Source organism: Sphaeramia orbicularis, chromosome 18, assembly GCF_902148855.1.
Source record: "Sphaeramia orbicularis chromosome 18, fSphaOr1.1, whole genome shotgun sequence".
In the NCBI taxonomy this organism is placed as follows: domain Eukaryota; kingdom Metazoa; phylum Chordata; class Actinopteri; order Kurtiformes; family Apogonidae; genus Sphaeramia; species Sphaeramia orbicularis.
In genome coordinates, this window is record NC_043974.1 from 873290 (window position 1) to 900789 (window position 27500).

General features: G+C 43.6%; 2 protein-coding genes across 4 annotated transcripts; one reads left to right on the forward strand and one right to left on the reverse strand.

Moving 5' to 3' along the window:
- The first annotated feature begins 132 nt into the window (after positions 1-132).
- Positions 133-26207, forward strand: LOC115438149 (uncharacterized). 3 transcript variants are annotated; one of them, XR_003938035.1, is made up of 10 exons: positions 133-169; positions 3177-3240; positions 5524-5561; positions 7865-8049; positions 9004-9120; positions 9157-9168; positions 14115-14342; positions 15992-16096; positions 25397-25657; positions 25794-26207. XR_003938035.1 is itself a non-coding variant. In XM_030161563.1 (9 exons), exons 1-8 carry the CDS (start codon positions 157-159, stop codon positions 16046-16048), a joined length of 714 nt encoding a protein of 237 aa, XP_030017423.1. In that variant the 5' UTR covers positions 133-156; the 3' UTR covers positions 16049-16096; positions 25397-25781. The 3 variants fall into 3 exon arrangements, 2 of the variants coding, with proteins under 2 accessions (XP_030017423.1, XP_030017424.1); XM_030161563.1 differs by lacking the exon at positions 25794-26207 and having other exon boundaries at positions 25397-25781; XM_030161564.1 differs by lacking the exons at positions 9157-9168; positions 25794-26207 and having other exon boundaries at positions 25397-25781.
- LOC115438125 (uncharacterized) lies at positions 20911-24163 on the reverse strand. The gene is given in 2 exon segments (XM_030161530.1): positions 20911-21333; positions 21336-24163. Coding segments are annotated over 2 exon segments (3150 nt in total). The 5' UTR covers positions 24112-24163; the 3' UTR covers positions 20911-20959.
- Positions 26208-27500: the final 1293 nt, after the last annotated feature.

Consider the following 27500-nt stretch of genomic DNA (forward strand, 5'->3'; position numbering starts at 1 on the left):
TTTTCCTCATCTATAGAATGACTCTTGGCCTGTGTTTTCCTCCATGATATAGAATGACTCTTGGTTATCTGGACTCTTGACTGATGGTTCCTCCTTCCGTGGGACGTCTGGACCGACAGGCCCAGGAAGAGCACAGAGAACACAGCCTGTGTGGAAATGACAACAAAAAGTACGTTTTTCAAGTATTATATGACCTGAGTTTTTCCAGAATAAACTATGTTTTATATTTGACTTAAAAGTGCAGCGCTATTTTGATGGATTAAGAATTAAAGTTAGGAAATGTAACATTTATATTAGGGCTGTCAAAATTACCGTTAATGCAGATTAATCCATCGTCGTCATTAATCTGAAAATTGTTATTTTTTTAATACATTGTTTTTATTTGTTCGTCATCAAACAGACACTCCAACACACACCTGGGTCACTGGTTGAACACAGAACAGTTCCATCACACACAGCAGTAACTGGGCATTATTTTGTTCATAGTCCTTCTCACTTGAGTCTGTTTGTTCATGCAAAATGAAATGCAATTAATATAGATTACAAATGAATGATATTTAATCATGATTAATTCAGCCAAAAATCATTGTCCCGCCTCCACCTGGTCCGAGCAGCAGCTGGGCTTCTGACTGGTTTAACAGATGCCATCACATCGGCCCTGCCCTCACATCCCTCCACTGGCTCCTGTGTGTTTCAGATGTGATTTTTAGATTTCACTGATCACTTTTAAAGCCCAAATGGCTCTGGCCCCTACCTGTATAGCTGAGATGCTAGTTGACTATGAGCCAGTATGCAGCCTTAGATCCACTGGTGGGGGGCAGAGGTCTCCTGGACGTTTCACAGTCCAGGTTTAAATCTAAAGGGGACCAGGCCTTTTCCATCAGGACCCTGGACTTTGGAATAGTCTACCCCAGGAGATAAGGCTGAGGAATCACTGACATCTTTTAAATCACTTCTTAAAACACATTTTATACACTTGCTTTTGTGATGTCCGTCCCTTTTAATTTTTAATTTGAATTTTTAAATTTGAATTTTATCCTATTTGATTATGAAAGCTCTACCGTATGATGTGGCATTTTTACACTTTTCTTTTGTCATCTTCAAATGCTCCTAATAAGTGTGTGTCAAACTAAAATGTAAAAGAAATCCACCAGGTTTTGAAACTCAAAAATGTTTAATTCTCATATATTTCGGATAAAAGTCTGACCAATCATTTTATTCGGTCTGAATGAAATAATTGGCTGAACCTGGCTGAGCCTCCTGTCAATCATCCATTACGGCCGTCCAGCATCCGATCCATTATCGCCATCCCCACATCCGACATGTGTACCACTGAATCTGACGCTGCTTCTCCTGTCACTGACCACAGTCTACTGACCACTGACCACAGTCTACTGACCACTGACCACAGTCTACTGTCACTGACCACAGTCTACTGACCACTGACCACAGTCTACTGTCACTGACCACAGTCTACTGACCACTGACCACAGTCTACTGTCACTGACCACAGTCTACTGACCACTGACCACAGTCTACTGTCACTGACCACAGTCTACTGACCACAGTCTACTGACCACAGTCTACTGTCACTGACCACAGTCTACTGACCACAGTCTACTGTCACTGACCACAGTCTACTGACCACTGACCACAGTCTACTGACCACTGACCACAGTCTACTGTCACTGACCACAGTCTACTGACCACTGACCACAGTCTACTGACCACTGTCCCAGTCTACTGTCTGGGATGTGTGGATAGAACTCAAATGCACATGTGGAAGGAAAAAAACAGATTTATGAACAAAACACAACTGAGGAGAACAAACAGGTCTGATGAATGAAGGATGGAGATAAAAGTCCAGAAGTCTGGTGAACTGGACTGAACAGGTCTGCACAAAGCTCAGCTTTTTCTGACCACAGGACTCATACAGGTACATGTACCTGGTGTCCACATGTAGGATTATGTGGATGAGAATGTACGGACTAGAAACCGCAAATGTCCACGGAAAAATTGTGGAGGTTCCAGTGTGGTGCCCGTCACCTGGCACCACCACCTACCCACCTGTAGTGTAGTGAAACCCTGACCCAGCACTGCACAGACCACACCCTTAAACACAGACCACACCCTTAAATACAGACCACACCCTTAAACACAGACCACACCCTTAAATACAGACCACACCCCTTAAATACAGACCACACCTTAAACACAGACCACACCCTTAACACAGACCACACCCTTAAATACAGACCACACCCTTAAACCAGGCCACACCCTTAAACACAGACCACACCCTTAAATACAGACCACACCCTTAACACAGACCACACCCTTAAATACAGACCACACCCTTAAACACAGACCACACCCTTAAACACGACCACACCCTTAAACAGACCACACCCTTAAATACAGACCACACCCTTAAATACAGACCACACCCTTAAACACAGACCACACCCTTAAACACAGACCACACCCTTAAATACAGGGTCTGCTGATGAAACAGGAGCATTAATGTATCTAATTACTGAGGGTGGGTCTGCGGACCAGACCTCCGCCTCCACCTCTGCTTCCACCGTGCACATCAGGAGAGGAGAGAGAGGAGGAGCCTCAGAGCTCATGCAGAGGGCAGTGGGCGGGGCTTTGGAGGGAGGCAGTTGTTCATGCTCAACTTTTACTAAGTGCTGTGAGAAATGCCACATCAGTAGGTAGAGCTGTAGTTTTATTCTTGTACATGAGTTGTTTTATCTCACTCCTTCATTTTTATATCAACATCATCTACGTTATCCCTGCCCTCTTTACTCCGATTCACTTAATTTGTTCAAAGTGTCACATTTTTGCGTCTCTTGTCCACATCTCTCTTATTGTGTTGTTTCTGTTTTTGTGTTTTTACTTGTATCTTGTATCCTGCTGTTGTGTCCTTCTGCTCTGTCTGTCAAAAGCACTTGGAAACTTTGTTTTTAAAAGGTGTTATAGAAATAAAGCTGCTATTATTATTATTCTTATTATTCTTATTATTCTTATTCTTCTTCTTATTATTATTATTAATTGAAATTAATGCACAGCAACCCTGTGATTTATTTGATTAAAACACTAACACACTATCACACTATCACTAACACATGTACAATATACAGAAACTCAGTGTGTGTGTGTGTTGTGCTCAGGTGGAGAAGTCAACAGCGCCCCCTGTGGAGAACTGAGATTCTACATCTGCTCCAGCAAAGCTAAGTAAGATTAAAAATATAACACACACACACACACACACACAGATGTCTTCTATAATAATGGTGTGTTCTCTCACACTCCTTCAGAATGTCCCACAGGTTTTCAGGGTCTGTATCCTCCTCAGACCAGGAAATGTCAGCACAGTACCAGCTTTTTTTGCTTGTTAAATCAGTGACTATATTGGACACATCCTGATGCAACAGTTTTTTCAGATGCAGTTTTTCACATTTGGATGGAATGTCCTTTGTAGTGGACAGTTTTCTTTTCTTTTTTTTTGTATAAAGTTGTGAAATTCTTGTCCATAAATGTGGACAGAAAACCCACAGCTGGGTCTGAGGAGGATGACTTTTGTTCTCCAATAAATGTTTGTTTTTAATACTGTGCACATATTTGTTGTATTTTCCAGTTCTACATATATTACTATAAAAACTAGAATGCATATGTGTGCTCATACACCCTGGAGCAGAGATCTGCACAGTACTGTGTATTTATTGTATTATTTTACTCATTTTACAGACTTTAAACCTGATAAAAATACTGTTTGGCATTTGTTGTGACAATTACTGATACAGATACAGAATTACTGATACAGACTGATCATTTTTAGAGACAGAACATTTTGGCCATTTGGCAGCTCCGAAACCACAGGTGTCAAACATGTGGCCCGGGGGTCAATACGGCCCGCCAAAGGGTCCAGTCCGGCCCTGGGATGAATTTGTGAAATACAAAATTACACTAAGATATGAACAGTCAATCATTTTACTTTAGGGCCCACATAAAGCCCTACTTTAGTCTGGAGTGGGTCAGATCAGTCAAATACTACCATAAAAACCTACAAATAATGACAATTCCAAATGTTTCCTCTGTTTTAGTGTAAAAAAGTGAAATTACCTGAAAATGTGTAAATTTTCAAACTAGCCTTTCACAAAAAATATGAAAACTAGAAATGTGTTAAGAGAAGTAAGTGCAATTTTACAAATTCTGCCAGTTACACAAATATTTTGTGTATTTGCAGATCCATCATGATCTGTGTTGTAATCACTTTTACAAATGATAAGCAGAGGCAGAATAGAGTTAAAATTGCACTTATTTTTTTTAAGAAATGTCAGTTTTTTCAGTTTTTCATGTTATTCACATTTTTAAAAGGACAGTTTATGGATGTAAACGTTTCCATAATGTCATTTTACTTTCTTCACCATAAAACACATTGAAATGTTTGAAGTTGGCATTATTTATACTATTATTATTATTTACTGGTCCAGCCCACTGCAGATCACACTGGGAGATATGAAACTGAACTAAAATGAGTTGGACAGCCCTGGCCTAAACTCTGGACCGTCATCCTCTCCACATCAGATAGACTTCCTCTGTCTGTTTTTAAATCCCTTCTTCAAACCCATTTTTTTCTCCTTGGCTTTTGAAACCATGTCAATATTTGAAGGTACTATCTGTATTCTATTGTTTTATTTGGTGGTGGTTCTTATTTATCTATTTTATTTATTTACTTTGTTGTCTTTAATTGTATGGCTTTTATGTTTTTTTTTTAATCTATTCTTGTATTTTATTCTTTCATTTGGGTTTTATTTATTCTTCTCTATAACACTGTTTTTTGTTTTTGTACAGTTTCTATATCTTTAAATCTTTTCTGTATTTTATTCTTCTATTTTGGTTTAATTTATTCAGCACTTTGGTCCACTGTGGTTGTTTTAAAGTGCTTTACTAATACAGTTGGATTGGATTGGATCTTGTCCACCCCCTATGTTCATATTGTGGTAATGGTGAAAAACCTATTTGCTGACTTTAAAAATATGTAACTGTTCATTCTGAAAATACTTCAAATACTCTTTCTAACCACCTTGCCCAAAAGGCGGAAGATCATTGATTTTTTTTTTTTTTTTTTTTTTGCTTCATCATCTGGAAACCAAACAATACTAAACAGGAACTGATTCAAAATCATGTTTCAGGCCCCAGATGGAATGTGTTTTTGTGTCGGTACACCAATGTACTGTATGTCACTAACAATTCATTTAAAGAGTCACAAATTCTGTTAGAGAGAGAAACAGTAACATTCAGAGAAAAGCCTCGTCATTTCAATCCACCTTCAGTTTTTTTTGTTTTGTTTGTTTTTAAAGTGCTGGAGAACAACAAATGGAGCTGATGTTTCCTTCCACTGAACTGTAACATTCAAATATATGAAATGAAAGTAAAATCCTGACATGCAGAGGATAAAGAAATGTAATTCCTCTTCCTGACAGTGAAATTTAACCTGACTTTATCTGTTTCCAGATCAAACGTCATGTCAGCTACGACGTCAAATGGATCAAGTAAGTTTGGGTCTGTTTTATAGTCTCAGAATTGTCTGTGGTCTCTCTCTCTCTCTCTCTCTCTCTCCTCAGCTGACAGGAGCTCCTTAGAGTCAGGCCAGTATTGCAGTGTTTGTATTTTGTATCCCTGATGCTTCCTGATGCCACAGGACTAAAAGAAAAGACGATTTAGGCAAAAATGGTAGGAAAATGTGTGTGACTAAAAGTTTGAAGAGCTCCAGTGTCTACTGTCCTCATCAAAAGTATTCACACAAGAGCTGGAATGAAAGCCCAGAGTGTCCCCTTTAAAATGACACCAAACATATTCATATAAAACTGGAACATGTCTTTAATCAGGGCCAATGCCAAGACATGCACCAGTGTCAAAAGTGCATTTCTTCAGTGGAGGTGGTGTCTTTAACAGCAGAGAACAGTCATGTAGCTGCACAGAGGTTCAAACACCTGCATGTGGACTACACACATGGATCTGTTCAGACGAGAAGCACCTCTGACACCTGGACTGGGACCGACACCTCGTCTGGCCCATGGACCGTCCAGACCTGGTTCCTGGGCTCAGTCTGTTTGACATCATGTTGGACCAGAGCAGGTCTCTGTGGTCTCTGGGGGACACTGTGGTCTCTGTGTCTCTGGGGTCCTGTGGTCTCTGGGTCTCTGTGGTCTCTGGGGGTCTCTGTGGTCTCTGGGGTCTCTGTGGTCTCTGGGGTCTCTGTGGTCTCTGGGTTCTCTGTGGTATCTGGGGGTCTCTGTGGTCTCTGGGGTCACTCTGGTCTCTGGCTGGGGTCCTGTGGTCTCTGTGGTCTTCTGGGGGTCTCTGTGGTCTGGGCCCTGTGGTCTCTGGGGGTCTCTGTGGTCTCTGTGGTCTTGGGGGTCTCTGTGGTCTCTGGGGTTCTCTGTGGTATCTGGGGTTCTCTGTGGTCTCTGGGCGTCACTGTGGTCTCTGGGGGTCTCTGTGGTCTCTGTGGTCTCTGGGGTCTCTGTGGTCAATGGGAGCCACTGTGGTCTCTGGGGGTCTCTGTGGTCAATGGGAGCCACTGTGGTCTCTGGGGTCTCTGTGGTCTCTGGGGGTCTCTGTGGTATCTGGGCGTCACTGTGGTCTCTGGGGGTCTCTGTGGTCTCTGTGGTCTCTGGGTCTCTGTGGTCTCTGGGGGTCTCTGTGGTCTCTGTGGTCTCTGTGGTCTCTGGGGGTCTCTGTGGTCTCTGGGGGTCACTGTGGTCTCTGGGGTTCTCTGTGGTCTCTGGGGTTCTCTGTGGTATCTGGGGGTCTCTGTGGTCTCTGTGGGGTCTCTGTGGTCTCTGGGGGTTCTCTGTGGTCTCTGGTCGTCACTGTGGTCCTGGGGGTCTCTGTGTCTCTGTGGTCTCTGGGGGTCTCTGTGGTCAATGGGAGCCACTGTGGTCTCTGGGGGTCTCTGTGGTCAATGGGAGCCACTGTGGTCTCTGGGGGTCTCTGTGGTCTCTGGGGGTCTCTGTGGTCTCTGGGGTCTCTGTGGTATCTGGGGGTCTCTGTGGTCTCTGGGCGTCACTGTGGTCTCTGGGGGTCTCTGTGGTCTCTGGGTCTCTGTGGTCTCTGGGTGTCTCTGTGGTCTCTGGGGGTCTCTGTGGTCTCTGGGGTCACTGTGGTCTCTGGGGGTCTCTGTGGTCTCTGGGTTCTCTGTGGTATCTGGGGGCTCTGTGGTCTCTGGGCGTCACTGTGGTCTCTGGGGGTCTCTGGGGGTCTCTGTGGTCAATGGGAGCCACTGTGTCCTGGGGGTCTCTGTGGTCAATGGGAGCCACTGTGGTCTCTGGGGGTCTCTGTGGCTCTGGGGGTCTCTGTGGTATCTGGGGGTCTCTGTGGTCTCTGGGCGTCACTGTGGTCTCTGGGGTCTCTGTGGTCTCTGTGGTCTCTGGGGGTCTCTGTGGTCTCTGGGTCTCTGTGGTCTCTGTGGTCTCTGTGGTCTCTGGGGGTCTCTGTGGTCAATGGGAGCCACTGTGGTCTCTGGGGGTCTCTGTGGTCTCTGGGGGTCTCTGTGGTATCTGGGGGTCTCTGTGGTCTCTGGGCGTCACTGTGGTCTCTGGGGGTCTCTGTGGTCTCTGTGGTCTCTGGGGGTCTCTGTGGTCTCTGGGGGTCTCTGTGGTCTCTGTGGTCTCTGTGGTCTCTGGGGGTCTCTGTGGTCAATGGGAGCCACTGTGGTCTCTGGGGGTCTCTGTGGTCTCTGGGGGTCACTGTGGTCTCTGGGGTCTCTGTGGTCTCTGGGGGTCACTGTGGTCTCTGGGGGTCTCTGTGGTCTCTGGGGGTCACTGTGGTCTCTCTCTGTCTCCATCTCCAGACCTGGTCCCTGGGTTCAGTCTGTTTGACGTCATGTTGGACCAGAGCAGTTCGGTGCTGGAGGACATCCTCCACTGGTCGTCCTTCCTGTCTCAGGTGCGCTCTGGTCGTCTGTCGGAGCGCTGCCTCACCTCCTTCATCCAACAGGAGGCGCTCTACCTGCACAGAGTCAGCAGCACACTGGAGGTCAGAGCTCATCTGGTTTAATATGTACACCTTCTGTCTTATGGTCTTTTTATTACCACCAAGGAGGTTCTGTTTTTACGTCTGTCTGTCTGTGTGTCTGTGTGTCTGTCTGTTAGCAAGATAACTCAAAAAGTTATGGATGGATTTGGACAAAATTTTCAGTAAATGTTGATACTGGCACAAGGAACAAATGATTCAATTCTGGCAGTGATTTGTTGGGGGGGGGCAGATCTGTCTTGGCAGAGGTCTGCGCTCTCCGAGTGCTTTTCTTGTTTATTTGTTTGTTTGTTCTCATCTTCAGTGTAAAACTCTTCCACCCATCTTTCCCAGATCTTCCCCACAGATAGGCCTAGGCCCTGGGACCAACCCAGTCCATTTTGGTCCCAGTAGGACAAAGTTCAAGGTCACAGCAAGGTCACAACATCTACAGTTTTCCATCTGTCATCATTGAAACATTTTCCAAAATTCATCCAAAATTCCAAACGACTCCGATTCTCCTCCAGTTGGATCCACCTGTAGCTTAGAACAGTCTCTTGTATGTGGAACTAAATTGTCCACATCCACTGTGGAATGTGGACTCTGTGGACATTTACACTGAACACTGAAAATCCCATTTCCCACACATTTAAAATTAGAACTCAACTAATATTGATGTGAATTGAATCTAATTGGACAGACACATGACTGGGACCAGATTCAACTGTTTGTGTGTATGGAACAACCTGGAAACTGTTGGATTTAAACAGACAGAGTGGATCCACACATGCACAGAGTTCAGGCTGAAGGAGGAGCTCTGAGTTCTGAACACTGGTTTATATATCCATGCCTTTGGCTAAACCTTCTTGTCATCTTGTTTTCTGCTTGTTTAATAAAACCAGCGTCCACTGGTGCGTTTCCTGTGTTCTACATGTGGATGTTTCTGGGCTCTGATGTCAGTGTTGTGTCTGCTCACAGGTGCTGATTGGTAACATTCATGAAGAGGACCAGGACATCAGATCACTGCTGGTGGACGTACAACAGCAGTACAGAACCCAGTACAGAACCCAGTACAGTACCCAGTACAGTACCCAGGTACAACAGCAGTACAGAACCCAGTACAGAACCCAGTACAGTACCCAGGTACCACAGCAGTACAGTACCCAGTACAGTACCCAGGTACAACAGCAGTACAGAACCCAGTACAGAACCCAGTACAGTACCCAGTACAGAACCCAGTACAGAACCCAGTACAGTACCCAGTACAGAACCCAGTACAGTACCCAGTACAGTACCCAGGTACAACAGCAGTACAGAACCCAGTACAGAACCCAGTACAGTACCCAGTACAATACCCAGGTACCACAGCAGTACAGTACCCAGTACAGTACCCAGGTACAACAGCAGTACAGAACCCAGTACAGAACCCAGTACAGAACCCAGTACAGTACCCAGTACAGAACCCAGTACAGTACCCAGTACAGTACCCAGGTACAACAGCAGTACAGAACCCAGTACAGAACCCAGTACAGTACCCAGTACAGTACCCAGGTACAACAGCAGTACAGAACCCAGTACAGAACCCAGTACAGTACCCAGTACAATACCCAGGTACCACAGCAGTACAGTACCCAGTACAGTACCCAGGTACAACAGCAGTACAGAACCCAGTACAGAACCCAGTACAGAACCCAGTACAGTACCCAGTACAGTACCCAGTACAGTACCCAGGTACAACAGCAGTACAGTACCCAGTACAGTTTTTTTTTTTTTTTTTTTAATTATTTTACCTTTATCTAACCAGGAAAACCTCATTGAGATTAAAAATCTCTTTTTCAACAGCGTCCTGGCCCAGACAGGCAGCAGTTCATTAAACAGTTACAGACAGACTTCCATACATAAAACGAATACATAAAAAGCACATAGACAAGTCAAACCTTCCAAAGTCAACTTTGCAAAGTGCTCATGAAATGTAGACAAAGTGCGTCAGGTAAAACATCTGCAGTCAGATGTCTCCCTCTCTAAGTCGTACAGCGTCCTCTTAAAAGTGTCCAACCAAACCAGATCCTTCAGTTTCAGGTCTTTTTGTCGTTCATTCCAGGTGAATGGGGCCGCATACCTGAAGGCCTTTTTCCTGTCCAGTTCTAACTTTAGGAACAGACAACAAGAAAAGATCCTGAGAACACAGATTAGAACAGTCTGTGGTTCTACAGCTGATGTAGGTCTGAAGGTAGGATGGAGCAGACCTAGAACAGACTTACACATTAAAATACGCCAATGACTCAGTCTGCGAGCCGACAAAGAAGACCATCCTACACCATCATAAAGCAGACAATGATGGGTAAGAGATTTAAAACTGCTGATGAGCCTCAGAGCTCCATGATCCACAGTGTCCAGTGACCGTAAACTATGGGTGGAGGCATGCATGTACAGGACATCACCATAGTCCAACACAGACAGAAATGTAGCGGAAACCAGTCTGCTTCTTGATTCGAAAGACAGACATGATTTAATTCGAAAGAAGAAGCCAAGTTTTAGTTTGAGTTTTCTAACAAGCTGCTGAATGTGCGCAGAGAAAGAAAGGGAGCTGTCCATTAAAATGCCTAAATATTTATAGGTCGGGACGAGTTCTATCTGTGTTCCCTGGGTAGTGATCAGTGAAGGCAGGTTTGACAGTTTGGACCTGGAGTTTGAAAACAGCATGACTTTTGTTTTATCTGCATTTAAAACCACTCTTAAGTCATGAAAATTTTGTTGGACAGTGTTAAAAGCAAGTTGTAGCTGGGTAAGGGCTTGGACAGGAGTGGAAGCAGAAGTGTACATGACTGTATCATCAGCATAAAAATGAAATTTTGCATTTGATATATTGTGATTGATGTTATTAATGTAAATTATGAACAAAAGTGGCCCCAGGACTGACCCTTGTGGCACACCTTTTGTCAAGGTGAGTAAACTGAAAGTACAGCCATCTACCTGCACACTCTGCTTCCTGTCTGTCAGGTCATTTTTAAAGTAGCAGTACCCAGGTACAACAGCAGTACAGAACCCAGCACAGTACCCAGGTACAACAGCAGTACAGAACCCAGGACAGTACCCAGGTACAACAGCAGTACAGAACCCAGCACAGTACCAGGTACAACAGCAGTACAGAACCCATTACAGTACCCAGGTACAACAGCAGTACAGAACCCAGCACAGTACCCAGGTACAACAGCAGTACAGAACCCATTACAGTACCCAGGTACAACAGCAGTACAGAACCCAGGACAGTACCCAGGTACAACAGCAGTACAGAACCCAGCACAGTACCAGGTACAACAGCAGTACAGAACCCATTACAGTACCCAGGTACAACAGCAGTACAGAACCCAGCACAGTACCCAGGTACAACAGCAGTACAGAACCCATTACAGTACCCAGGTACAACAGCAGTACAGAACCCAGCACAGTACCCAGGTACAACAGCAGTACAGAACCCAGCACAGTACCCAGGTACAACAGCAGTACAGAACCCAGGACAGTACCCAGGTACAACAGCAGTACAGAACCCAGGACAGTACCCAGGTACAACAGCAGTACAGAACCCAGCACAGTACCAGGTACAACAGCAGTACAGAACCCATTACAGTACCCAGGTACAACAGCAGTACAGAACCCAGCACAGTACCAGGTACAACAGCAGTACAGAACCCAGCACAGTACCCAGGTACAACAGCAGTACAGAACCCAGCACAGTACCCAGGTACAACAGCAGTACAGAACCCATTACAGTACCCAGGTACAACAGCAGTACAGAACCCAGGACAGTACCCAGGTACAACAGCAGTACAGAACCCATTACAGTACCCAGGTACAACAGCAGTACAGAACCCAGGACAGTACCCAGGTACAACAGCAGTACAGAACCCATTACAGTACCCAGGTACAACAGCAGTACAGAACCCAGCACAGTACCAGGTACAACAGCAGTACAGAACCCAGGACAGTACCCAGGTACAACAGCAGTACAGAACCCAGGACAGTACCCAGGTACAACAGCAGTACAGAACCCATTACAGTACCAGGTACAACAGCAGTACAGAACCCATTACAGTACCCAGGTACAACAGCAGTACAGAACCCATTACAGTACCCAGGTACAACAGCAGTACAGAACCCAGCACAGTACCAGGTACAACAGCAGTACAGAACCCATTACAGTACCCAGGTACAACAGCAGTACAGAACCCAGGACAGTACCAGGTACAACAGCAGTACAGAACCCATTACAGTACCAGGTACAACAGCAGTACAGAACCCAGCACAGTACCAGGTACAACAGCAGTACAGAACCCAGGACAGTACCCAGGTACAACAGCAGTACAGAACCCAGGACAGTACCCAGGTACAACAGCAGTACAGAACCCAGCACAGTACCAGGTACAACAGCAGTACAGAACCCATTACAGTACCCAGGTACAACAGCAGTACAGAACCCAGCACAGTACCAGGTACAACAGCAGTACAGAACCCATTACAGTACCCAGGTACAACAGCAGTACAGAACCCATTACAGTACCCAGGTACAACAGCAGTACAGAACCCAGGTACCAAATGGAGAATGGACAGAACATCTACAAAAGCCTCAGTTGGGACATTTTGTAAGAAAGGACATTGTAGTCCAGGGCTGTCAAACCTACGTCCCCCCAAAGGTTCCAGTCCGACCCCTGGGATGAATTTCCAAAGTGTATAAATTCCACAGTCCAGGCTGTGGAACTCATTTTAATTGTGGTTCCACATCCAGACCAATCTGATCTACAGTCCAATAAGAACAGCAGGAGAACCCACACAGAAGAACCACTGCAGATTTACTACTGGGTTGGATGGAGAAAATAATATGACATTATGTCTGTAAATAATGACAACTGCAAATGTTTGTCTTTGTTTTGGTGCAAAAAATCCCATTAAATTGTGAAACTCTTTCCATTTCCAAACTCTCCTGTACCAATAAAATGTGACTAACCTGAACAAATGTGTCCAACCTGAAATGTCTGTATTAAATTCAGTCCAGTTTGAACTCTTTCTTCCTGTTCCTCAGTGTTTAGTGTCTTTGCAGATCTGATCCAGAATGCACATGGACTAATGAGAAGTGGAGGAAGAAGACTGAGAACATTACACTGATTTATCTGAAGAAGTTCCAGTTTTTCCAGGTTCTTCTGTTTGTTTGTATAGTTTATAAAAGTCAGTATCTTCATCCTTTAATGGGGGGTTTTTGGCGCTAAAACAGAGACATAAATTGTCAGTTGTGATTATTTCCAGGTTCTTCAGTTCTTATTTGACTGGTTGGGTCCACTGCAGATCAGATCAGACTGAATCAGACTTCAGAGCTGCTGTCTAGACTCTGAGTTCTTCATGCACCACAGATATTTTTAAAGAAGATATCGTGAACAAAAACTAATGAAATGACCAAAAGTAGAATTGTAAAAACATTTTCATTAACTGAAATAAATAAAAACTATAATTAAAAGGAAAAAAAAGCATAACTGAAACTGTATTGTGTGTTTATAAAACTAACTAAACAGATAAAAATTATGGATAAAATTCCCTTTGTTTTCCTCTTTGTCAATGTCGGATTGATATGAAATCGATTTATTTCCCTCGAATCATTTTATCTAGCAGGACCATACGACGCTTGACGGTCCGTCACTTGTGTTCACTGGTCATTTAGAGTCAGACTAAAGTTGGGAGAAAACAGCAGAGTCCTGTCTGGGATTTATTTGAATATGACGAGGAAAATAAAAGATATAAAAAAAAACTAAAACTAAACTAAAACTAAGCATTTAGAAAAAACAAAAACTAATAAAAACTATCAAACCTGCTCTAAAAACGAATTAAAACAAACTGAATGAGAGGGAAAAAAAGTCCAAACTAAATCAAACTGAACTAGAATGAAAAGTCCAGAACTCTTTGAGCCTTGGCAGTGCTGAGCACCGCCCCAGTGAGTCCTTCCTTGTGTGTCTTTGTTGCTCCTGGATGTCAGTCCCAGCAGAACCCTTCACTGTTGTTCAACTGGACTTCTCTTCCTCATGTTCTTCCTCTTCTTCCTCCAGGTGCTCCCCTCTGCTCCTCCCTCTCGGTGGCTCCTCCTCTCTCTCCTCTCCTTCCACTCAGTGGTTTTGGACCTCACCCCTCTACCTCCTCACTGCTCTGTCAGCTCGAGCCGCTCTGCACAGCTTCATCTATGGAACACTGCTGTCAGCTGGAGAAGGGTCAAAGGTCACCAGCCTGTACCAGCAGTGGACAACAGACGTTGGAAAGGAAACTGTATTAGCACACAGGTACATGTCACAGCTGTACCAGCGGAGAGCAGATGTTCTAAGTAGGCCTGGGAGAGTTAACATGTTATTACCATGTTAACACATTCATTAAATAACGCCGACATTTTTTTTCTCCCCCGTTAATGCTGTTTTATTCTAACTCCTATTCTTCTGCTTGTGTGTGTGTAGCGATTAGCTGCAGATAGACAACAGGTTTACCAAGAAAAGACGCACACCTAAAACTTGTGTCCAAATCTGTTCCTGTAGACTCACTGTAAAACTGACACATACAAACAGAACATGTCTGAGTTCTGTTCACTGCCTTAGTACATTTACATGGCATTAGACGTTTAAATGAAAGGGAAAAAGACTGCTAGCTCAGTGCTAACTTGAATGGGAAAATCCATAGACATGCTAGCAATTAGCATTTACAGATTAATTTAAGATTTACAAACGTCTTTTTATCCAGTAACAAAGGTTCACATCAGAGATATTTGATACTATTCATTCTGACAACAACTGAACAGAAAATACTCACAGACAAACGTTTTTGGGGCCATACAAACAGAGTGAAAGAAACGTGTCTGTTAGTTCCTTCTTATGTCTGAACTGACTACGGGAACACCACAAGGACAAAACATACGTTAGTGACACTTATTCTGACCACTAGAGGGCCCCCTTTGTTTACTTTGAACAACTGAACATCACATATTATTGTTCTTATTAGTATTAGTACTGATTAGTGGGACTAAGACTCCTGTCAATCACTCACAAGCGTAAATAAACATGTGTGGACATAAACATGTGTAACAGTAGCGGTCTGTTCCATGGACATTTTCATTTGAAATGTCTTCAGATGGTGGGGGGGAGAAGAAGCACTGACATGTGCAATTATTTTTATCAGCGGAGTACTGCAGTCTGAAATATCACTGAAAGGAAATGCACACTGTTGATGCCCCCCCCCCAATATAACTATGTGATTAATTGTGATTAATCACAGAAATCCACGCGATTAATTGTGATTAAAATTTTTAATCGCTGCCCAGCACTAGTTGTAACACAGACTGCATTAACACACAGGTACATGTCACACCTGAAACACACACTGCAGGTACACAACAGTTGTGTTCATGTGGACATGACAGCCTTCATCTTCTGGGTTCTACCTCCACCAGCTGTCAGTTTGATGAACTGCTTGTTTTCTGCTTCATCAGTCCAGTCTGTTGTCAGTAGTTGCACTAACGCTCTTTGTTCCGTGGTCCAGTTCAGTCTGGTCCATAATACCACATCTCACCAAACAGTAAACTACAGCAGCATTTGATCAATGGGAACAAACATACAACTACTGACTGATGGCCCCAACTCCACCAAAATGAGACAAAAAAACCATGACTGAAATCCTTCCTTTTTGTTCAGGAACATAAATGTATGTCATCTGAATGTAAATGTAGAATGTGAAAAGTGTCCTCTGCACTACAGGTCAGGAGGGTGTGTGTAAACTGTGCTTTATTCTGATGGAGTGGATTTACTTTGATTTAAACTTCAACATTCACATCCTCTATTGTTTTTCCAGATGTGTATGACTAATGACATGAGCATCCACAGGACTGACAGTGAAAGGAACCTTTAACATGTCCTCCTGTGTCCTGCTCTTCATCTGTGTGTTCCAGGTACAAAGAGCTGATAGAGAAGAAACAACAGGAGATGGACGTGTACAAAGCCATTAACGTCTTCAGAGAACACATGATGAACCAGAAGGCTCTGCACAAAGCTGTGTAAGAACACCTGCATCCATGGGGCATTTACTTACAGGCACACACACACACCCCATTTCAGTATTCTCTGAAACTGACCTATTTGCTGTTTCCTTATCTTCCTTCTTTTTTGGATGTGATGTTTGCTCCTGTGGTGGTGCCGGGGTGAGAATGTTTCGTGCCCTCCTGTTTCTTGTACTGGGGGGGGGTGTTTACTGCACACCAAGGTTATTATCGTTAACGAAAACTAATGAAATGACCAAAACTAGAATAGTAAAAACATTTTCATTAACTGAAATAAATAAAAACTAGAATTAAAAGAAAAAAAACCATAACTAACTGAAACTGTATTGTGTGTTTACTAAACTAACTAAACAGATAAACATTCTGGATCAAATTCCCTTGGTTTTGGTCTTTGTCAATGTCAGATTGATGTTAAATGGATTCTTTGTCTCTCTCAGTTTTCTGTGCTGTCTCCATACGACACTTTTTGCTCCGTCACTTGTGTTCACTTGTGGTTTCCAGTCGTCTTCTGGTCCCCACTCTACCTGGAAACATGGAGACCTAAAGCAGCAGAGTCCTGTCTGGGATTGATTTGAATAGGAGCACAGAGAAGAAGAGAAAAGAGACCACTGAACTACAACTGAACTACAACTGAACTACAACTGAACTACAACTGAACTACAACTGAACTACAACTAACTACACTGAACTACAACTAAACTACAACTGAACTACAGCTGAACTACAACTGAACTACAACTAAACTACAACTGAACTACAACTAAACTACAACTGAACTAAAACTGAACTACAACTAAGCTACAACTGAACTACAACTAAACTACAACTGAACTACAACTGAACTACAACTAAACTACAACTAAACTACAACTGAACTACAACTAAACTACAACTGAACTACAACTAAACTACAACTGAACTACAACTAAGCTACAACTGAACTACAACTGAACTACAACTAAACTACAACTGAACTACAACTGAACTACAACTAAGCTACAATTGAACTACAACTAAACTACAACTGAACTACAACTAAGCTACAACTGAACTACAACTGAACTACAACTGAACTACAACTAAGCTACAACTGAACTACAACTAAACTACAACTGAACTACAACTGAACTACAACTAAATTACAACTGAACTACAACTAAACTACAACTGAACTACAACTAAATTACAACTGAACTACAACTAAACTACAACTAAACTACAACTAAACTACAACTGAACTACAACTGAACTACAGCTGAACTACAACTGAACTACAACTGAACTACAACTAAGCTACAACTGAACTACAACTAAGCTACAACTGAACTACAACTGAACTAAAACTGAACTAAAACTAAACTACAACTGAACTACAACTGAACTACAACTAAACTACAACTGAACTAAAACTGAACTACAACTAAGCTACAACTGAACTACAACTAAACTACAACTGAACTACAACTAAGCTACAACTGAACTACAACTGAACTACAAACTAAACTACAACTGAACTACAACTAAACTACAACTGAACTACAACTAACTACAACTGAACTACAACTAAGCTACAACTGAACCTACAACTAAACTACAACTGAACCTACAACTGAACTACAACTAAGCTACAACTGAACTACAACTAAACTACAACTGAACTACAACTAAGCTACAACTGAACTACAACTGAACTACAACTGAACTACAACTAAGCTACAACTGAACTACAACTAAACTACAACTAAGCTACAACTGAACTACAACTAAACTACAACTGAACTACAACTGAACTACAACTAAATTACAACTGAACTACAACTAAACTACAACTGAACTACAACTGAACTACAACTGAACTAAAATTAAACTACAACTGAACTACAACTGAACTACAACTAAAACTAAACTACAACTGAACTACCACTAAACTACAATTAACTAAAACTAAACTACAACTAAAACTAAAACTAAACTACAACTGAACTACCACTAAACTACAACTAAACTACAACTAAAACTAAACTACGACTGGACTACAACTAAAACTAAACTACAACTAAACTACAGCTAAACTACAGCAAAACTAAAACTAAACTAAAACTAAACAACAGCTAAACTAAAACTAAACTACAACTAAACTACAGCTAAACTACAGCAAAACTAAAACTAAACTAAAACTAAACTACAGCTAAACTGAAACTACAACTAAACTAAAACTAAACTAAAACTACAACTAAACTACAACTAAACTAAAACTAAACTACAACTAAACTACAGCTAAACTACAACTAAACTACAGCTAAACTAAAACTACAACTACAACTAAAACTAAACTAAAACTAAACCAAGGCTAAACTAAACTAAAACTAAAACTACAACTAAACTAAAACTAAACTACAACTAAACTAAAACTACTACTAAACTACAACTAAACTAAAACTACAACTAAACTACAATTAAACTAAAACTACAACTAAACTAAACTAAAACTACAACTAAACTAAAACTAAAACTACAACTAAACTACAACTAAACTAAAACTACAACTAAACTACAATTAAAACTAAACTACAACTAAACTAAACTAAAACTACAACTAAACTAAAACTACTACTAAACTACAACTAAACTAAAACTACAACTAAACTACAATTAAAACTAAAACTACAACTAAACTAAAACTAAAACTACAACTAAACTAAAACTAAAACTACAAGTAAACTACAACTAAACTAAAACGAAGCATTTAGAAAAAAATGAAAACTCATCAAAACTATCAAACTTGCTCTAAAAACGAATTCAAACGAACTGAATTAGAGGAAAAAAAAAAAGTCCAAACTAAATCAAACTAAAGTAGAATGAAAAATCCAGAACTATTCAAACCTTGGTGCATCCACATTATTTCTGAGGTTTATGGTGAAGGAGTTCAATGTGAACTACAGTCTAATAGTGAACAGACTGTGTTCAGCAGCTTTGGGTCTGCAAGAAAAACAAATGAGCAGCACAGACTGTATGGAATGTGTTCATGTACAGTCTGAAGTGTACAAGTGTGGGACATTTACTGCAGAACAACTGGGACTGACACACACACACACACACACACGCACACACACACACCACACACACACACACCACACATACACACACACACACACACACGCACATACACACACACACACACACACACACACATACATACAGCGTGTATTAAAAAACTATACATTTTGAAAAATTAGCCCCAGTTCCACATTTGATCATTTTTGGACTTTTCTTTTATGGACATCGGTAGGGTTAACCCTAACCCTACCCTGTCCTGGGTTAACTCTACCCTGTCCTGGGTTAACTCTACCTTGTCCTGGGTTAACCCTACCCTGTCCTGGGTTAACCCTCCCTTGTCCTGGGTTAACTCTACCTTGTCCTGGGTTAACCCTCCCTTGTCCTGGGTTAACCCTCCTTGTCCTGGGTTAACTCTACCTTGTCCTGGGTTAACCCTCCCTTGTCCTGCGTTAACCCTCCCTTGTCCTGGGTTAACCCTCCCTTGTCCTGGATTAACTCTACCCTGTCCTGGGTTAACTCTACCTGTCCTGGGTTAACCCTCCCTTGTCCTGGGTTAACTCTACCTTGTCCTGGGTTAACCCTCCCTTGTCCTGGGTTAACCCTCCCTTGTCCTGGATTAACTCTACCCTGTCCTGGGTTAACTCTACCTTGTCCTGGGTTAACCCTCCCTTGTCCTGGGTTAACTCTACCTTGTCCTGGGTTAACCCTCCCTTGTCCTGGGTTAACTCTACCTTGTCCTGGGTTAACCCTCCCTTGTCCTGGGTTAACTCTACCTTGTCCTGGGTTAACCCTCCCTTGTCCTGGGTTAACTCTACCTTGTCCCGGGTTAACTCTACCTTGTCCTGGGTTAACTCTACCTTGTCCTGGGTTAACTCTACCTTGTCCTGGGTTAACCCTCCCTTGTCCTGGGTTAACCCTCCCTTGTCCTGGGTTAACTCTACCTTGTCCTGGGTTAACCCTCCCTTGTCCTGGGTTAACTCTACCTTGTCCTGGGTTAACCCTCCCTTGTCCTGGGTTAACTCTACCTTGTCCTGGGTTAACTCTACCTTGTCCTGGGTAACCCTCCCTTGTCCTGGGTTAACCCTCCCTTGTCCTGGGTTAACCCTCCCTTGTCCTGGGTTAACTCTACCTTGTCCTGGGTTAACTCTACCTTGTCCCGGGTTAACTCTACCTTGTCCTGTCCTCAGTGTCATTTTCAGTCTACTTGTCTGTCAGAGGCAGAACAGTGTCCATGGGTAAACACATGAACCTGTCCTGGTGTCCACAGTGGTAATGCTGGAACCTGGGAACTCTGTGGAAAACCAGATGGATGCCCATTGGCCCCTCCTATTGGCCCCTCCCATTGGCCCCTCCCATTGGCCCCTCCCATGACCTCTGACTGGTTTAAATCCCACCCCTACCTCACATAAACCAGTTTAATCTTGGATAGCTCAGCCTGTTCCTGTTCACTCATACGTGTACACCTGTGTGTGTCCATGTGCACACACATGCACCAGTCCACTACCTACACACCAACATGAACCAACAGACCAAAAATGATCACATGTGGAACTGGGGATCATTTTTCTAAATGTATAGTTTTTTTAATACACCCTGTCTATGTGTGTGTGTGTGTGTGTGTGTGTGTGTGTGTATATATACATATATATACACACACATACATACAGTTCTAATATACACTCTAGTGCAACTTACACACATTATCAGTGATGTATCCTGGGTTCATTGGGTGTTTCGGGTCTCACAACATCAGACACCCTCGCCCAGGCGACCCAGCAGGGGTGATCAAGTCCCGGCTTGTGTCTAAGTATCCTGTGTGGTCCACAGCTCCCCCCGCTTGATCCACAGCCATCTTGACGCCTTTTCTGCTGCGTCAGTTATGTTTCTGATGGCTCTTCTGATGTGCAGTCCCTTCACGCCCAACATCTTGAGTGCCCTGATTAGAGACTGGCTGACAAACCCTCTGCATCCGACCTCGATGGGGTTACATCGGGTCCTCCATCCCCTGCTTCGGCATTCGCCTGCCAGCTCCTCATACTTGGCCCTCTTCCTCTCAAAGGCCTCCTCCATCCGGTCTTCCCAGGGGACGGTCAACTCCAGCAGGACCACTTGCCTTGTTGTTTCTGAAACCAGGACTATATCTGGCCTGAGCGTGGTCACTGTGATGTTCTCAGGAATTTGAGCTGTCTCCCTAGGTCGACCTTCAGCTGCCAGTCCCGAGCTGTTGCTAGCAGCCCCCCTGCTTGAGCCCGGTGCTGCTGTGGCTTCTCCCCAGCCCTGACAAAGGTGATGGATTGCTTTGTCAGTTGTTGGTGCCTACTGGTGGAGATCCCGGTGCTGATGACGTCTGCAATGACCCGCAGCACCTGGTCATGGCGCCAGCGGTAACGTCCATCTGCTAGTGCCCTAGGGCAGCAGCTCAAGATGTGCTCCAGCGATCCAGCTCCCTGGCAGAGGGGGCACAGTGGAGTCTCGGCCAAGCCCATCCACGATATCTTCCGGTCAGCTGCCTCATCCCATCAGGTCCATGCTCCTTGTTGCCACATCCTTACTGTCCTGCTGCAGCGGGCTTCCTCCACCCCTGCTCGGACCTCCTCCTGGATTAGCTGGTGCCTCTCCTTTCCCTGGGCCTTGTTGAAGTGAAGTCTTGGATTGCTCCCAAGACCTGCCCGACCGGATGCCACTGCTCCCACCAGCTCACTGTGTCGCAAGCGGGATTCAGCCTGGTCGACTGCCTCATGAGCCTTCCACTTCCTGCCGGTTCTTACTTCTATGCCCATCGAAGAGACTTTGATGTCACTGGAGTCCCTATACATCAGCACCTCTCTTGCACGGGTAACCATAAACTCCTCCGTCAGACTACTGAAGGGCAGTTTCAGTTTGTTGTTCCTCCCGTACAAGGCAATGCTGCTGAGGCTTCTCGGTAGGCCCAACCACTTCCACAGGAAACAGCTCACCTTCCTCTCGAAGCACTCGACGGTGGTCAGTGGCACATCATAGACCAGCAGTGGCCAGAGGAGTCGTGGCAGGATGCCATGCTGGTAGATCCAGGCTTTAAACTTGCCTGGTAACCCTGACTTATCCACTGCTGTAAACCAGGTTTCCAGCTCCTCCGTTGTTGCTTGGAGTGCTGCGGTGTCCTTCAAGGTGCAGTCGAAGATCTTGCCCAAGCTCTTAACTGGCTTCTCTCCCAGTGATGGAATCTGGACACCTCCTATTGAGAAGTGAAACTGGTGTGTAACCCTCCCCTTCTTCACTACCAGGGATCTGGACTTGGCCGGTTTAAAACTCATCCGGGCCCAGTTGATGAGATGCTCAAGGCCTTGCAGGATCCATCTACAGCCCGGAACTGATGTTGTAGTCACTGTCAGATCATCCATAAATGCTCTGATGGGGGGCCGCATACCTGAGTTGGTGAGTGGACCTCTGCGCTCTACCTCAGCTGACTTCACCAGCATATTCATAGCCAAGGAAAACAATATCACTGAAATGGTGCATCCAGTGATAATGCCCTTCTCAAGCTGATGAAATGCAGATGTTTTTGTTCCAGAAGTGACTCTCAAACTGAAGCAGCTGTAACTGTCCAGTATGAGGTCCTTGATTTTGTCTGGAACATGGTGTCGGACAAGCGAGGTTTCCACCAGCTTGTGTGGAATGCTCCCATACGCATTGGCAAGGTCCAGCCAAAGGACTGACAGGTCACCTTTGCCTTCACGTGCCTCCCGGATCAGCTGAGTAACAACTCCTGTGTGCTCGATGCATCCTGGAACCTTTGGAACTCCCCCCTTCTGCACAGAGGTATCGATGTAATTGTTCCTCAGGAGGAACTCCGTCATGCGTCGGGCAACAATACTAAAAAATATTTTGCCCTCCACACTGAGGAGTGAGATGACCCTGAACTGCTTGATGTTACTTGAGTTCTCCTCCTTCGGAATCCAGACACCCTCTGCGTGTCTCCACTGCTGTGCCACCTTCCCCCTTCTCCAGATCATTTTCAGGATTGTCCATAGTCGCTTCAAGAGTCTGGGGCATCTCTTGTAGACAACATAAGACACTCCACTAGGGCCTGGCACTGAGCTGGTTCTAGCAGTTTTGACCACCTCCTCAACTTCTTTCAGAGTTGGCTCCTTGGTGTTAAATGCCTTAGTGGGTTCTGATGGAGTTATCAAGGTTCTGCACGGTCCGAGATCTTCCTCTCTTGCGCTGTCACTGTAGGTGGCACTTAGGTACTTGTTGACCTCTTCTTCAGTACAGGTAAGACGGCCACTTCTCTTCTGCTCGAGGATTTTCTTGGTGAAGACAAAGGGGTTCGAGATGAAGGCTGCGCATTTCCTGGCTCTCTCCCTGCCCCTCCTTCTATGCCACTCGGCTCGGCGGAGTGTGGTGAGTTTCTTCCTCAGGATTTTACGGAGCTCTGCCAGCTCGGCCCTCTCCTCCTCCCTTGTCTGTTTAAACTGCCACCCAAGCAGTCTAAGTTCCTGCCTAAGCTGGCCAATCTTCACCTCCCGCCTATTTGGCTCCCCTGGCCTTCTAGTTGGCTGCTGTTCCTTTATGCCAAACCTTTCAGCACCAATGCTGATGATCATTGCAGACATCATCCGCAACTTCTGGTCTGCATCTCCCCTTGCTGAAGATTCAAGCACTTGGTCCAGATTTTCGTCAAACTGGAGCCACTCTCTCTCCTTGTTGGCAGCAGGCCACCTGACCCGGCGATGTTCGGAATGCCTGACATGGGGTGGAGCTTGTGGGGCATGGAGGGTCTGGGCACTGTGGGTTGACTCCTGGCCGGGCTCCTCCTGCGTCTCACCAGGTACTAGATCTGTGCGTTGCACCACCTGCTTCCCCGTCAAGCATTTCATTTTGGCCTGGTGGATCTTCAGGCCATGCTGGTTCTTGCAGACTTTGCCACATGAACAGACTGCGCTCGTCGTCGTTTTTCCATAAGCCTGGGTCATTACCTTTTTGTCTGTCCTATTGGGGTGCTCATCCTCCCCCCCTCTCGGGCACCCCTGGGGGTATAAATCAGTAGGGTTTTCCGTAGCTTGTTTGTGGGTGCCCCCTCACAGGAGCTACACTTCGGGTTGCTAGCCCTTTGTGCCCCGGTTGCTGTCTTTCCAGCCGTCAGCTGTCTCTCCAGCAGTCACCATACTTTTCATGGTCGTCATCCGGCCTATTCCCGGAGGTCACTGGCTTGGCCAGATCAAATAGTTCTAATATACACTCTACATACATATATACACACACACACACACACAGAAATATATATATATATATATATATATATATATATATATACACATATATAAGGGCTGTCAAAGTTCACACATTAACATGGATTAATCCATCATCATGATTAATGTGATTTAAAATGTGAATTCAGTTAACCCATGTGCAGCTGAATGACTGAACGTCTGTCTCAGTGTGTTTGGAACAGTCTGTCCCAGTACAGACACCATCACACATTCACAGATGGACAGTCCATCCAGTAGTGACAGACAGCAGAACTGACCCATGACCTCCTCAGACCAGCTGTGGGTTTTCTGTTCACATTTATGGACGAGAGTTTCACAACTTTATTCAAAATAGAAAAGAAAAGTGTCCACCACAAAGGACATTCCATCCAAAAGTTCAAAACTGCATCTGATAAAACTGTTACATCAGGATGTTTCCAATATAAGCACTGATTGAATAAAAACAACAAAAGCTGGTACTGCTGACATTTCCTGGATCTGAGGAGGTTAAAGATGGAAGACACTAAACAGCACATTGGCCTGCTGGATGGAAACATGAGGAGGAAAAAAGAAACAAAACAAGATGAAAAGTCCACAGACATAAACTGTTGTGCACACTCTGCAGGAAGGAGTTTAGTTTTTACTGAAGCACTTCTAGCTGAAAATACCACATTAATGTGAAGCATACGTTATTATTCACAATGTTAATTGTATAATTCTTCTCTAACATGGTTGGTGGATCCTCCTCTGTCTGTGGATTCATTCATTAGTAGATGAATCCACAGACAGAGGTGGACAGTTCTGTCTGTGGAGTCATCGACTAAGAATTCTGCGTCACATGTGACACATTTACATTTGTTTATCTATTAAAGCTCCTAAAATTTGTTGCAGTTTTAATGTTTGAGTTCAATGAAAGTGGTTTGTTGTGCAAATCCTTTCCATGATTTATTTGATGGAATTAATAACTCCAGCTTTTCTTTCTTTTCTTAAACCTGTGTTCTTTCTGCAGAGACTGTGCTGAAAAGGATGAAGTTACAGCTGAGGAGAAGGTGGCCCCGCCTCCATTTGGTCTGAGGAGTCCCCAGTCCTCCAGACCAGAGGACCAGGTCCTGTAAGACCAGACCAGAGGACCAGGTCCTGTAAGACCAGACCTCCAGACCAGAGGACCAGGTCCTGTAAGACCAGACCTCCAGACCAGAGGACCAGGTCCTGTAAGACCAGACCTCCAGACCAGAGGACCAGGTTCTGTAAGACCAGACCAGAGGACCAGGTCCTGTAAGACCAGACCTCCAGACCAGAGGACCAGGTCCTGTAAGACCAGACCTCCAGACCAGAGGACCAGGTCCTGTAAGACCAGACCTCCAGACCAGAGGACCAGGTTCTGTAAGACCAGACCAGAGGACCAGGTCCTGTATGACCAAAAATGAAGAACAGAAGGATCAGAAGAATGGGCTGAAAATGAGGAGTAAAGGGCTGATCTTCACAGCTACAGTGCGGATGCACCTGTGCTTACCAGATCACTGACACATGGACTGAGCAGAACAAATGTGAAGGCATTTTTTATCACGTTTTCTCCCTCAAAACAAAAACCAGTTGGTTTCCATGCTCTTTCCAGTTGAACTGCTCATCAGTTCTAATGCCGAAAACTGTTGTTGCAGACACTCTTTCAGTTTCAGTGTCCTTCATTCTGATTTGAACTTGTTTGTTATTTTGTATGAACTAGGGATGCACCCATACCACTGTTTTCCAGACCGGGTACAAGTACTTCCATTTGAGTAATTGCAGATACTGAGTACCGATCGTAGTCCTTAATAATCCCATTCCAGTTGTTAGTTCCTTTTGTAAATGTGCTTTATTGTCGTTGTCATTAGTCCGACTGGAACAAAGTGCTGCTACTGACATTTAATGTGTTGGAATGAGCATTTGTCAGTTAATCCACCAGGGGGCGCCGCTCTGAATTAACCATACTGGACAAATACCACGAAGAAGAGGAAAGTTTAATGAGAAGAAGAAGAAAGTCAGTAATAACAAACCTGTAGACGACAGAGGAACACTACTGTGATACTAATGTTGCAGCGTTTTCTGTGGTAAGGTTTAAAAGTTTAGCTTCAGCAGGAAGAGAAAGACAACCCTTATGCAAAGAAAATGTATTTCTCTTTACATTGACTGTCAATATATTACTGACCGAAAAATATATTACTGTATAATATATATTCATATTTAAAATATACAGAATAATATATTGTGTCAGTATATTTTGTATTATATTACAATATATTGAAAAATACATAAGGAATTGCTGCTTTCCATATATTGAAACATATATGACTATATTTACTTACATATGTAAATATATGTCATTATATATTTAGTAATACACTTCATAATGTATGTATGCATATATACATACATATATTGTCTAGTGTATTACTAAATATATGTAATTATATATTTAGTCATACACTTAAAAAAATATGCATGTATATATATGTACATCTTTTTCATCCTATGTTGCCAAAATGACTAAGAAGGCATCTTTTTTCAGTAAACACTTTTTTCATGTATATCACGATGCATATTTCATGAAATATGTTATTATGCATACCACGTAATGTAAGTGTTGATAAATATCTGCTTTATGTAAACTTGTGTCAATGGAAAGAAATTGAGTTTCAATAAAACTATATGTAAAAATATACGGCAGTTTTTGTCTTCATTGCAATATATGTTTTATATGTATCAATATATGATTGAAGCATATATTGCAGTATATTGGAAAATATATGCACTACTTTCCCATATATGGAAATGTATTTTTTAATATAATGCATTATATTTTTCAATATATTGCCATGTATTTTTGTTTCATAAGGGAAATGAGTGATCAGTTTGGTTTTCACTTCCACTGGTGGCGGTCCGCACCGCTCCGTACTCCCGCTGGTATTCTCTGTCTGGGTACTCATCCTCCATCAGCTGGAAAACAGATGAATGTAGTCAGATTCCAGACAGAAGGCTGCGTCTGTATCTGTGTGTGTCTGAACGGTACTGTCAGTCAGCCGGACTCTGATCAGCCTCATTTCTTTGGTTCAGTCTCCACACTCTTCACACTCACA

Bases quoted from the DNA above. Each gene is read 5' to 3' on its own strand.
- LOC115438149 (XM_030161563.1), top strand. The intron at 3,241-5,523 runs GTAAGATTAAAA...ATCTGTTTCCAG, and splicing joins ATCTGCTCCAGCAAAGCTAA to ATCAAACGTCATGTCAGCTA. The intron at 14,343-15,991 runs GTACATGTCACA...TGTGTGTTCCAG, and splicing joins GAAACTGTATTAGCACACAG to GTACAAAGAGCTGATAGAGA.